Here is a 12,098-nt window from a genome sequence, read left to right on the forward strand (position 1 = left end):
CAGCCGGTCTATACCACAGTCTGTTTCTTCACAGTCTTCTCTTGTTTCTTCTGTGTCTGTCTTTGTGTTGTTTGTTATTTTATCTCTGTCTGTCTCCTTTTTTTCCCTCACCGTCTGTTTCTGTGTCTGCTTCTTTTCTCTGACTGAACTGCCTGCCTCCCTTCCTGCTCTTGCTATATGTTTGATTCTCTGCATCACTGGCTGCTGAAATGAATTGAAACAAATCCAGGTTTTTACAAGGTGTTTATGTGGGAATGTATGTCAAAGCAATGGCAGTGACTTACTTTCTGTTTAGCTGTATAATAAAACTACACTAAGTTTTTCACCATAATTTAGTCTTTATCAACATAGTAAATTGGTTTTAGCCAAAAGCATGTTGGTGAGAGGAAACTGCTGTGGGTAACTCGTTTTATTTGGTGAATTATCAATGATAAAAGTCAATGTAAAAACAGCAAATGTCCACCTTTACAGACTCAAAACCTCTGCTGGGGTTTGTCAAGCGGTGTCATGGAGTAAATCATTGACCAATTACCTTAGAGAATAACATACTCAATAAAATATCACTTTGTACACATTTCCAGAAAATGAATTCACAGTTATTCACAAGATATATGCTGTTGCCCATAACGTTGGAATAATTTATATATATATATATATTTTACCTTTCTCATTAAATGATTGTGACAATGTGATTTATTCTTGATAGAGTTTATTATCTTCTCAAAACTTTATTGATCAATCTCTTCTGAACATATCACTGTTATGTTAAAACACAATTAACCTTTATAATAGGACTAAAAAGAGGAATGTGTCTGAAAACAAAATTATTCCAACTTAATGGGCAACAGTGTATAATACCCCATTTGTAAAGGCTTGTGAGGTTACATAATTCCAGGAACTTAATCAATTATATTATTTCTAATGTTATTGGTGGCAATGGCAATGTATCTTTGCAACTCTTGCGATATGACTGTAACAGTAGAAGCTGAAGCTGGGCTGAAATGCAGCATTGTATTGTGACATCAGGGGATGACAGAGTAGCTACAGGGGGAGAGAGCTGAGGTAAGTATTTTCTTCTATTTGCCCCTGGGGAGCCTAGAAGGCACCACTCGAACTTACTATACAACACAAAGTTTAAAATGGCTCCAAAATAACATTATGTACATAATACATGGGTGATGGATTACTTCAGATTATGTAACATTTTGTCAGACCACTAAGAAAAGAAGAGAGGGAGAGGCTGTAGGAAGGAAACACAGCAGCATGAAACAGAGCAACACTACAGTGACAGTGCTGCAGAGACTATCGACTGTGTTTGTCTGAGTCTGATGGCAAATCTTCTAATTGTCTCGTATAATCTGCTTGTAATGCATCAAAAATGTATTTCAAGCTGATTCACTGGGTTTAATTTGCCGTCTCTCCGCTGATTCATCACGTTCATGGATGGATTCAAAAACAACAAATCTAACAAAGCTTTAAAAAACAGAAATGCTCTGAGAGCTAAATTTTCAGCACGAAAGCAGACACAGAGGTAACACTCCAGCTCAGTCCACCTTCCTCCTCAGACACTGAGCGCAGGTCTGAAGAGAACCCAGTAGTTCAACATGCATCTTTCATTTGGGTCTTGCCCTTTCATCTTCTTTTGTGCAAGACTCTGTTTATGAGTCGAGATAAAATAGACTCAGCAAGGTGAAATTAAGGCTAACTGTGGAAAGGAATTCATGGTCTCGCCTCACAGACTGTTTTTTTATTCTCTTTTTGTCAATTCTGCGAGGGGCTCTCATCAGCCTGTGACAAATGAGCGAAGGTGAGGGGTTAAAGATCACAGAGCAGGGTTCAAATGTCAGAGTTCAACCGAGGGATTCGTCTCTTTATAGTCCATGCCTCACGCTGGTGACACCACTGTATGAAATTGATTTTGAAGCAAACAGATCTGAGCGATGTGAGAAACTTTCTTACTCAAGACATGTAGTGTAGCCCTCATTATTTTATTCTTCATAGCACTCTCATAAAAATCTTTGATTTCACAACAGCAAATCCTGTGTGTTCGTTCGGTTCATTCGTCTCTCACCAATGTTACAACCAACACTAAGAAAAAGCTATCAAATAAAGCTCCCACCGAAATATAAGCAGCTAAATACATGTAGGGTCAGTAGGAAGCCGATCACTATGAGGTTTGTTATAGTCACACAAAAGAAAATTACACACTTACAAAACGCACAGTATTTGCATATACTTATCTGTCAATGATCAACTTTAAACCTTTCTCTAGAAATATTTCACGTCACCTGCAACCAAGACTTTTAAAGACGGTGTAAATTTGCTGTTAGCTATGTTTTTTTTTTTTTACCAACACTGACTGGGTAAGGCTCTAACAGAACAGAAAACTATCAGATCCCCAAACTCACACAATATACAGTATATAACAAATATATTCTGCCAAAATTTTGGATTCAAGTTTTTCTATTGTATTCTCTTGAATGCTATCCATTTTTAAAGAGGGGATTAGTGCGATTGAATGAGTGCTTTTTAATTTATTTTGTCGTTGCATGTCATAGTCCGAGCCAGAGCAGCACTCCCACAATGCACTACCTCCCACTGTTTCTATAAGGCTATATTGTTTTCCTCACCTCCAATCCTGGCATTGAAGGCAATGCCCACACCACAGTAGGAGTTATTGGCCTCCATGGCAACTTCCCCTGCACACCGGGTCCCGTGACTGAAACAGACAGGGAAGAAGATATTAACCACACACTGAGACAGAATATGCACAGATGTGAGTGAGACCACATTAAACCTGGGCAGAACAAATTTGCACAATACATCCCTGATTTAAGACAGGAGGGAAAAAAAGGATACTGGAAACTGAGGCAAGGTCCAAAGAAATCCTTCTGGTGCTTAATTCCTATTCTTGAAAACATAAAATTATGTTTTTTTTTTTTTACAAAATCATTTTTTTACATAGTGATCTTGCACTGTGAGAACAAGATCAATTTTATGGTGCAGGATTTAGCGAATGGTCAGTTATCTGCTAATTGACCGTTCACTAATTCCCACCCTGTTTGACACATGCAGCTTCATTTTAAAAGAATTAGAAAGGGAAAAGCACCAAATTCGTCAGTTAATAATAATATGATGTGATATAATGATGAAAAAGTATTGATCTTCTATTTCAGAATGTGACTTTGATCTTACATATTTCCTAATTTATTTCTAGATTGCATATTTACTGTTCACAAGCAAGACAGAGATTAGATTCGTGACTGATTCATATTTTTTTAAATTGTCTGTTTCACTTTTAACTCTGTAAGAGTTTTTTGAATGAGACCTAACCAAAGTGTTTGGCGTTTAATTCATTCTTTACGCTGTTGTTGCTGCTTTTTTTTGTTTTTGTTAATAGACGGGCTGAATAAATGGGTCAATTGAATTGAAGTCTCAGAAGAAAAGAAACAAAAGGACAACAGTAATTACCTATTCTCCTCATCTTTGGCAGGCATGGGATCAGGAGACACACCGTGTAAAGCGCACAGGTCAAGACTGGCGAGGGTCTCCTGTAAACCAGACAGAAAACAAATTAAAGCACAGTGTAAGACAATGTAACCCACGGCACAAAACATCTGAATGGCTTGACAGGAAATGAAGAAATCCCATTAGAAACTCTTGATACTGGCGCTTGAATTACAGTAGTCTGTCATCATATTTCTTCGGACTGATGGCAATCACTGTCACCGAGGAGATAGATGTGTGTGTGTGCGTGTGTGTGCGCCTCATAAAAGTGAGCATGTTTGAATGACTTGTTTGCCAGTGTATATAGGCATAACGGGAGGAGGATGTCTTGGCAGCAAACTGAACAAGAGCAATTATGTATCTCTGTCGCTCGCTCTCTCTCCAGCCAGGCTTATCCATGCCAGACAATCTGCTCTGACAAAGTACAAGTTGGCCTGCACGCTTCAAACTGCCTATAGGATTATAAAAGACAAGGCAGGAGCAAACAACACTGCCACTCCACATATGTTTTATGGCTAGCCAGCTCAACACCAGCCTAACAGAATAAAGCAGCTTTATCATTATATGAAACTTATTGTCTGTTAGGTAATGGAGAAGTTGGGCAGTTAAAGGGAAAGTCAATACAAAGATTTTCCTGTAATGAAAATCCACTTGTTTGTGTTGGTGTCTGAATATAAAGTCCGGTGGAAGGACAACTCAATCAGAAATTACACAGAACCGTCCCTGAGATCTACTTTAGATAACTGCAGAGATGATATTTTACAGCCAAGCTTTAATGAGATTTGGTTGAGATCAGTTATTGATCAGAAATCGCATTTCAAGTTTACTTACAAAGTTTTTCTTCAGGTCCTTGTTTGTGTGATCCAATCCTGGAAAAAAAGAAAAAAGAAAAAAAAAACAGTTACAATTGAATCAAAAATCAAACTTATTTGGGTCTTGTCAAGCAGGGGAAATTTTTTTTTGCAGAATGGCTGCATAGATATATAATAATACAATAAAAGCACAATAAGACAATTGAAAACACAGTAAATGCCATAATAGATGTCGCTTTTTCTGTCAAACACATCAGACAGAGGAGGCCGCTGCTCACCAGTGACTTTACTTAAGGGTTGCTTGAGGAAATCAGATCAGTTTAAAACTTAATTTCTTGTCAGCAAGGTAACCAAGGTACTGATAGTTGGGTGATGACAGTAAGAGATGATACATATACGTTTTTACATTTATTACATGGGCTATATTAAAGCAAAACTTGTCATCACAAATAATGTGTTCATGATTTACGTATTCACAATATTTCATCAAATACTGCCTAGTAACAGCTGTTCATTGTGCCTCTTTCTCACGTTTACAACCACAAAACAGTGGCAGAATAAAGAAACCAAACCAAACAACACGTCCTTGGACTTTAAAAGGACTATAACGCCTCATTCTGGTTGTAATTGTCTGATACAAGCTGTGGAAAAATCAATGAGTAAAAGTCTTGCATAAGAGAGCTGATTGTATAGGTGAGCAGGGTGAGCTCAGTTTTTCTTTTTCAATGTTTTGGTGCAGCAAAAGAGTTCATTGAGACAAGCCTAAGTACTCATTGTTTCATTATTTTCTGTGGTTATGGTAACGGTGCTGTTTGAAGTCATTTGAAGTGTCAGTGTGGAAGACAGGTTATTAAAATTTTGAATTTTAAGTGCCCTGCTAATAGGTGTAATTAATTTGCTTAAATGTGATGGTAAAGTCTTGTTTTTAAAGCAGATTTGTCGAGATCCAGCTTATGCTGTGTGAGATATTGCACATGACTGATGGATGAGTGAATGAACAAATGGGCACAGAGTAATCTCTGGTCCCCCATGTTTCACTCTATTTATCCTGCCACTCTTTCCATTTCTTTTTCTTTCCCTCATTCTACACCTCTGCCTGCATCTTTTTATCATCCTCTCTTTCCACATCAGTTGCCTTTCTTTTGCTGGCCCCCTCCCCATCATCCTCCCCCCTGTCCTCACCCCGACCACCACCACCACCTCCTCCTCCTCCTCCTCCTCCTCCATCTCTGCTGCATCAGGGCTCCTGTGGTCTCAGCCAGAGACAAACGAATGAGGGCCCCAGGAGGGCCGCGCCTGCTCTGCCACACATCACTCACTCTCTCTCTCTCTCTCCCTCTCTCTCAATCACACACGCACGCACACAGGACCTGCCAGCCTTTGTCCCATGCAAGCAGTGCCTCCGTGTTGTCATGGTAACCTGAAGTCGGTTTCACTGTCGAGGCCTGATTGTGTTGAGCTCAGGCGGGATGGAGCCTTGGGTGGGTGAAGCCTCACTGGAGCCTGCCATGCTGTGCCATGCCACGCCAGGTCAAGCTGCTGTGTCCTTTACATGAGCACTGATGCTTCATTCTCTCCTTGTCCACCACAGCGGACACACTTCCGTCACATCTCTACAGGTTTCTGTATCACATGTGGACAAATCCTTGTTCATTTTCTTCATCTTTAACAGTAATAAGTTTTGAGCTCTGTTTTCCTCGATTGCAATTTTTTGCCGAGTTTTCTCCTAATTTGGACCATTAGAGTCACTGTGCACTGCTGCAATTGTTATCATTGGTGACTTGAGAGAGATTCAAAATTGCAGTTCCTCACATGACCACATGAGATAAAATCCAAAAAATGAGTGAATTTGCATCTTTTACAGCCTGGTAAAAGAAAATGGTATTGATCTCTAGTTATGATGACTCAACAGGGGGTGAATTATTATGCAACTCATCTGTTTAAAATGTCATCAGAGTTTAAATTACATAATTGAGGCTGTGCTCAACCTTGAGTGACTTTTGGGCGCTATCAGTCTGCTAGCTTCCTGCTTTGTGTTGCTACAGCTAATTTGTAGTGTTGATAGTTTCTGATAAGTGTTGTAGTGTCTGATAAGCAAAATTCTACAACTATTTTTATTTACTTTTTTTTTTTAAACTTATTACCAGGGATAGAGGTCAGTGTCACTATAACTTATTTTTTACATTAGCTGTTAGCTGGCCAATTGGCAGCCAATTCATTAGCCAGGCGTAGCTGCGCTAACAGTGCTATCAGGAGTGCTCGTTACGACCATTAAACCAGCATCTAACACAGTCCACCTCAACTTTTGCCCATAGGAGTCACTACCATGATGACGATGGAACAGCAGCCAACTCTGAGCTTCACAGCTACTCCTCGGAAACCTGGGATGCCACAGAGGCCGTGTCCACCTTTACTAACATTTTTTTATCCAAGCTGAGAGTAAGGCTCTCTCAAGAACACAAAGGGAATATCACTGCAGTTCTATCAAGCTGCTCAGTGAGTCTGAAGCCTTTGACAGCATCTACACTTTGGGGATATGTTTTGGATAATATTTCAAATAAAAGCATCTGTGCAATTATGCTATGGTATCAGAAAAACAGAATGTAATTGTAGAAGTATTATCTTTTAATTAACAATCAAAAAGTTGTGTCTTTTTTAATAGAAGCCTCATTTCTTATTCTGAAGGGAACAAGAAGATGAGCTATGTGGCCAACTTTCCTCGCCTGATCCAAGTTGGATTTCCACACTGAGCACAAGGCCAAGTGACGATGCTGAGCAGGTTTTGTGTACTCTGATTCAAAGGGATTTGTTGAGTGATAGGCTACTCTCAAATCGTCTCTCACAATGTCTTCATGTGGAATGTGTCATTTAAAATGTACAGTATAATTTCCAAATACCCGTGCCACCATGGTTTATGTTTTAATTCACTGTCAATGAAGTCAGGAAATTCTCCTACATCCTCTCCTACTGTACAACGCCACTCCCTTTGCTCCATGTTTTGTCTTTTTTTTTTAGGTCAAAATCTCTGAGCTTCACTTCAGTGCATGAATTAAAACTGTGGCTCTCTGCCGTTGTGTGAAAATAATTGCTTGTCTGCAGGAGGCAAAGCAGTCCGCTTTATTAGGAGTTCATCTTTGTTTCAACTCAATTATAAGGAAGACGTCTTAGTGTGCATTCACACATGTTCTTGTGCTTCTATGTGTGTGCGTGTCAGCCCCAAACAAAGACGGATATCACAGTCCCTTCAAGTGTTTCAAAGGTGACACAGTCACTTATGCAAGTTTGTGATGGAGACATATTTGGGAATTAGTGTCAAATGGCTCAGCAGGAGAGAAAGTAACAAGTGAAAGAAGTATGGAGGGAGAAAAGATGGATGAGGGATACAGGATGAAAGGCTGGAGCTAAACTCTGAACGAAGCCCCGCCTAGATTTGGTGTGTGTCACTCACACACAAGTACATGTGTGTGACAATAGGATAAGGTGTGTGGGCAATTGCTCTGATAAAGGCAAGACACGCATGTTTCATTTTCAGTGGCAGTCAAAAGAGTCTCACATATTGCGTAATAATAAATTTAAAAAACAACATTGTAAAACCTAAGCAGGGACAAATATTCAATCACAGACAGCAGAGAACTGGTAGTTGAGTCTAATATGTTCATATTTGTTTTGTTTTGATTAGATCTGGACAAAATGTTGAGCTATCCACGGACCGAGGCTGTCTAGTTTGAATATCTTTTCCTGTTTTTTCCTTATGGGTGCCAAACACTATCCATTTAGTTTTGTGTTTATTTTGCATGATGATTTAGATAACTCTGGCACTTTAATTTGCACCGAGTGAACAAGAGAAATCCACTTTCTGAAAAGGCGATTAATGTTTTTGCTTTGAAAAAATATGGCTTCATGGCTTTAGGGTGAACAGAGAGGGGCTAAGTATTGATCTCTGTGGTACTCCACAGGTCACACTGACCTGCCTTGGCTGCCTGCAAAACAAACTTTTGCCAATGGGGATTTTTTTTTTTTTTTTAAGTCTGTCTTGCAAATAAGACCTGTACCACAGAGTAGTGCCAAACAGTCCGACCCAGTTAACCAACCAAATGGTGGATTCAAAAGCAGTGATCGACTCCTATACCACCAAAATGCAATAATAAAGTTGTCATCCGGTGATTTTCTCATTTAAAATAGCTTGTGGTTGTTATATCAAAATATTTCTGGTATGGCTTTGTGCATTTCTGTCCATACTGTACATGTATGTGCTTGTGCACGTTTCACTGCAGTGGAGAGATGTAGGTGTGTTTGGATCAGGCCTGACACGTGCACAGCATGAGCACATGTACGCTCAAAGCTGGTGTGTCAGAGAGGTCAATTTGAGCATCAAAATACAGAATCCCTCAAGTATTTACAAGGATGATCAGAGTGGGGAAATGCATTCAGTCAGGTGCATTGGCTCAGGTAGCACCATACTGCCATAAATACAGCCATAAACACACCCCAACACAGTCCAAGGTCTTCTGAGTGTGAAAGTAGAAAGCCACGTCCCACAGTTAGATGGAACACTGTAGGTGGTGGAGCCAATGCAAAACCTTACATGAATACAAATGCTTTGAACCTGGCTGACCCAGTCTAGATTGTGATTGTGCGGGTGTGTGTGTGTGTGTGTGTGTGCGCGCGTTCGCTGCTCTGCATGTGTGTCAGCATTCAGCGGCAGCAGCTGCACTCTATCTCCTTGCTCCCGCCGCATTCACGCCGGTCCTCAGGGTCAAACACACACACAAATCAGACACAGAGATGTGTCGGAGGCCATTTTGAGCCAACGGTGAGTCGTGCCTGAGCTGCCTCTGAGAAAATGAACCAACATTACTTCAGAGGAGGCCCTCGCTAACACCTGGGGCCCCTGCGGCTGCGGCTCTTACCGCTTGGCTCTCCTCTGCAGGAGTTACTGTACAAAAAAAAAAAAGATAGCAAAAGTCAACAGGCTGCCTCAGACACTAAAGGGTGTATATACGGGGAGAGAGGCTAAGATACATGGGGGATGAGGTAAGGAATATAACAGCAATATCAGTATTGCTGTAATGGAGCTGCACATGGCTGATAATTTGTGTTTGAAAGTGTGAAAATGGGAAAAGGAAAAGGTGTGTGTGTGTTTGTGTGAGAGACAGTGGCAGCCAGGGGTGTGTTTCACCACCCGCCAAGGGTGAGACTTCCTGGACCTACACCTCCGTCTCATTAATCAGCTCGGTATTTAAGAAGGGCTGGAGTGGACACTTGCCTGTAATTAGCTGGCTTTGTCAAGGATGTGTGTGTGTGTATGTGAGAGAGAGTGTGTGTGAGTGAGTGAGTGTGTGTGGGTTTAAAAGTGAACGGCAAAGAGAAAGAACATGGGGAGAAGACAGATGAGTGATAGAGGGTGGAAAGGAAGAAGGAAAAAAAAAAGTTGGATAGATGGATGGAGAGGGAGCGTGGGTGCAGGAAAGCCTGGCACATGGAGGAAAGGAGGAGAGGATAGGAGTGAAGAGAAGCTGGAAGGAGAGAGGGGGGGGGGACTTTTAAGAGTAGTGAGGGAGGTGAGGAAAAGATATGAAGAAAAAAAACCATGCAGACGAGAGGAAACTGAGGCAAAGTGACTGAGGGGTAAAGATGCAGAGGGAGACGGGGACAGAGCAGAGGGGATGTGGGGATGGAGAAAAGCTTGGCTTCTAAAGTGGGGCATTAGTATTCAAGCGGCACCCATTCACCCCTCCTCACCGCACCCCACTGCCCTCTCTGCCCAGCGGCCAGCTCTCCTCTTGCGACGGACCCAGACATGAAGCTGGAGGTGGCAGAGGAACTTTGTGTGTGTGTGTGTGTGTGTGTGTGTGTGTGTGTGTGTGTCTGCATGTGTGTGTTGTGACTTCAGTGCACTTCAGGTCTGAAACGCTTCCCTCAATGTGAGTCCGCAGTTTAGAGAAATATCTTTAGTTTCTCCACAGGTGTGAGTGGGTTTCAGTTTCAGTGTGCTCTCTGTTACCTTACTGTGCAGCTCTGGAAAAAATAAAGAGACCACTCCAAAATGTTCTTAATCAATCAGCCTTGTCTCTACATGTACCTGTATGGCAGCCATCGATTCCAGTGTCTATTGAACTCCAACACAAGCTCACCTCACTCTACTAGCTGATCACCTGAATCAAATCATATTTAATGCTGAAGAAAGATTATAAATAAAATAAATAAAAAACACTGCTGCAATTAAAAATTGGTATTATTCCACCAATTTTGATTTCTAAACTCTCCTAGTGTTGTGTTGTTTGAAAATGAATATGAACTTGTTTTCTTTGCATTATACAATGTCTGAAAACACAATCTTTTTTGTTATTTTGACCTGTTCAAATAAATGCTCTAAATGACAATATTTTTATTTCCAATTTGCGAGAAATGTTGTCAGTGCGTTAAAGAATGAAACAAAAGTGTTAATTTTACCCAAACACATGGCTATGAATAGTAAAACCAGAGGAACTGATCATTCTGAAGTGGTCTCTTAATTTTTCCAGAGCTGTGGTTACTTTCTGAAAATTCATTATTGACATTTTTTTTTTTTTTTATCTGCAAGTTACAACATTTTCAGTCAGTCAGTCAAGTCAGTCGACGTGCATGAGTTGAAATTTCTTGTTATTTAAAACAAGTGCAGATCTGAGCAGCGCCACACGCCCACAGAGGTAGAGGCAGCAGAGCACTAGAGTGAAGCTGTGTGATGTGTGTTAACGCCACTCTGGCACCGGTGCAGCATCATTACTGAATCCAGATTTTTAACCATAGGACCAATGTGGAGGATTTGAGAGCACTGTTGGTTTAACCCTTACATGTTAAACCAACTACTTAAACTGAGTGCTTAATGTTGCAAACCCTGTCTGTAGCACTCAGACACACAAGGGCCTAAAACTTAACAGAGGAAGCCTCACAAATGTGTAGTTTCATTTTTAAAAGAGGGGCTTGGTCATTTTTTCTCCACAGCAGCTGAGCACTGATCATTTTAGTAGTAATCCACATTAGCATGACAATAAAGAAGTATTGTCTCACAATGTTCAACAGCACATGTCACTGATGTGTTGTTAGTAGTGGAGCTGTACTGTACGGCACAGACGCTCAGGCAGCAGCCTCAAGATTTCCTGCTGATATAAAATTGAATGAACAGATGAAAACAGAGTTTATACTTATTACTTTACTTGTTATCTATGGACTACTTACTTTTCTACAACGCGCCTCTGTTTATTTTTTCATTCGCACAAGTGCCACAGATAAATGTGCTGACTTCCTCTGAAATCTATTATCTGCCACTTGCTCGTTCCAAAAGCTTGAAAAATCTAAAGTATTGGCAACAATATCGAACGTCATTCCCAGAACTTAATGGCACGGCTCCAGTGATGTACAGTTGGCATTATTCGGCGTGTCTAATAAGTTGTTTATTTTTCATAAAACGGAGAACCCTCCGGGGAAAAGGAGGTGATTTTTCTCCCAGTATTTGACACATGCACTGGTAATCCCATTCATCTCCATCAGCATCCGCTCGACACACATCATAGTTGGAGAAACCCGGTGCACATTTCTCCAGCTATTAAACTCCTCATAGCTCCCTGCTGCAGCATCTGTGTGTATCCTGTGTGCTAAACTACTCTCCAACTCCTCCTCTGGTCTCCTCCACTGCTTTGCTCTCATTTGACTAATTATATTCACGGGGAACGGTGTTGACAAATTCATTTTGAAATCCATTAGTCCCGTGGCGTTGTTTAAACAATGTGCAAGTTAATG

The 12,098-nt window shown here is 40.8% G+C and overlaps 1 protein-coding gene across 3 annotated transcripts in view; it reads right to left on the reverse strand.

The window, feature by feature from the left end:
• Positions 1-12,098, reverse strand: part of LOC146972504 (neuroendocrine convertase 1-like) — a 167,721-nt gene that overhangs the window by 69,390 nt on the left and 86,233 nt on the right. For all 3 annotated transcript variants that reach the window (XM_085802855.1, XM_085802854.1, XM_085802853.1), the window contains 3 exons: positions 4,339-4,376; positions 3,472-3,551; positions 2,631-2,719 (listed from right to left, as the gene is read on the reverse strand). In XM_085802855.1, coding sequence (XP_085658981.1) covers positions 2,631-2,719; positions 3,472-3,551; positions 4,339-4,376 — 207 coding nt within the window. The remainder of the gene's footprint in view (positions 1-2,630; positions 2,720-3,471; positions 3,552-4,338; positions 4,377-12,098) is intronic.

The sequence above is a fragment of the Trachurus japonicus genome, chromosome 16 (assembly GCF_045865225.1).
Source record: "Trachurus japonicus isolate A0001 chromosome 16, Traja_1.0".
NCBI lineage: Eukaryota > Metazoa > Chordata > Actinopteri > Carangiformes > Carangidae > Trachurus > Trachurus japonicus.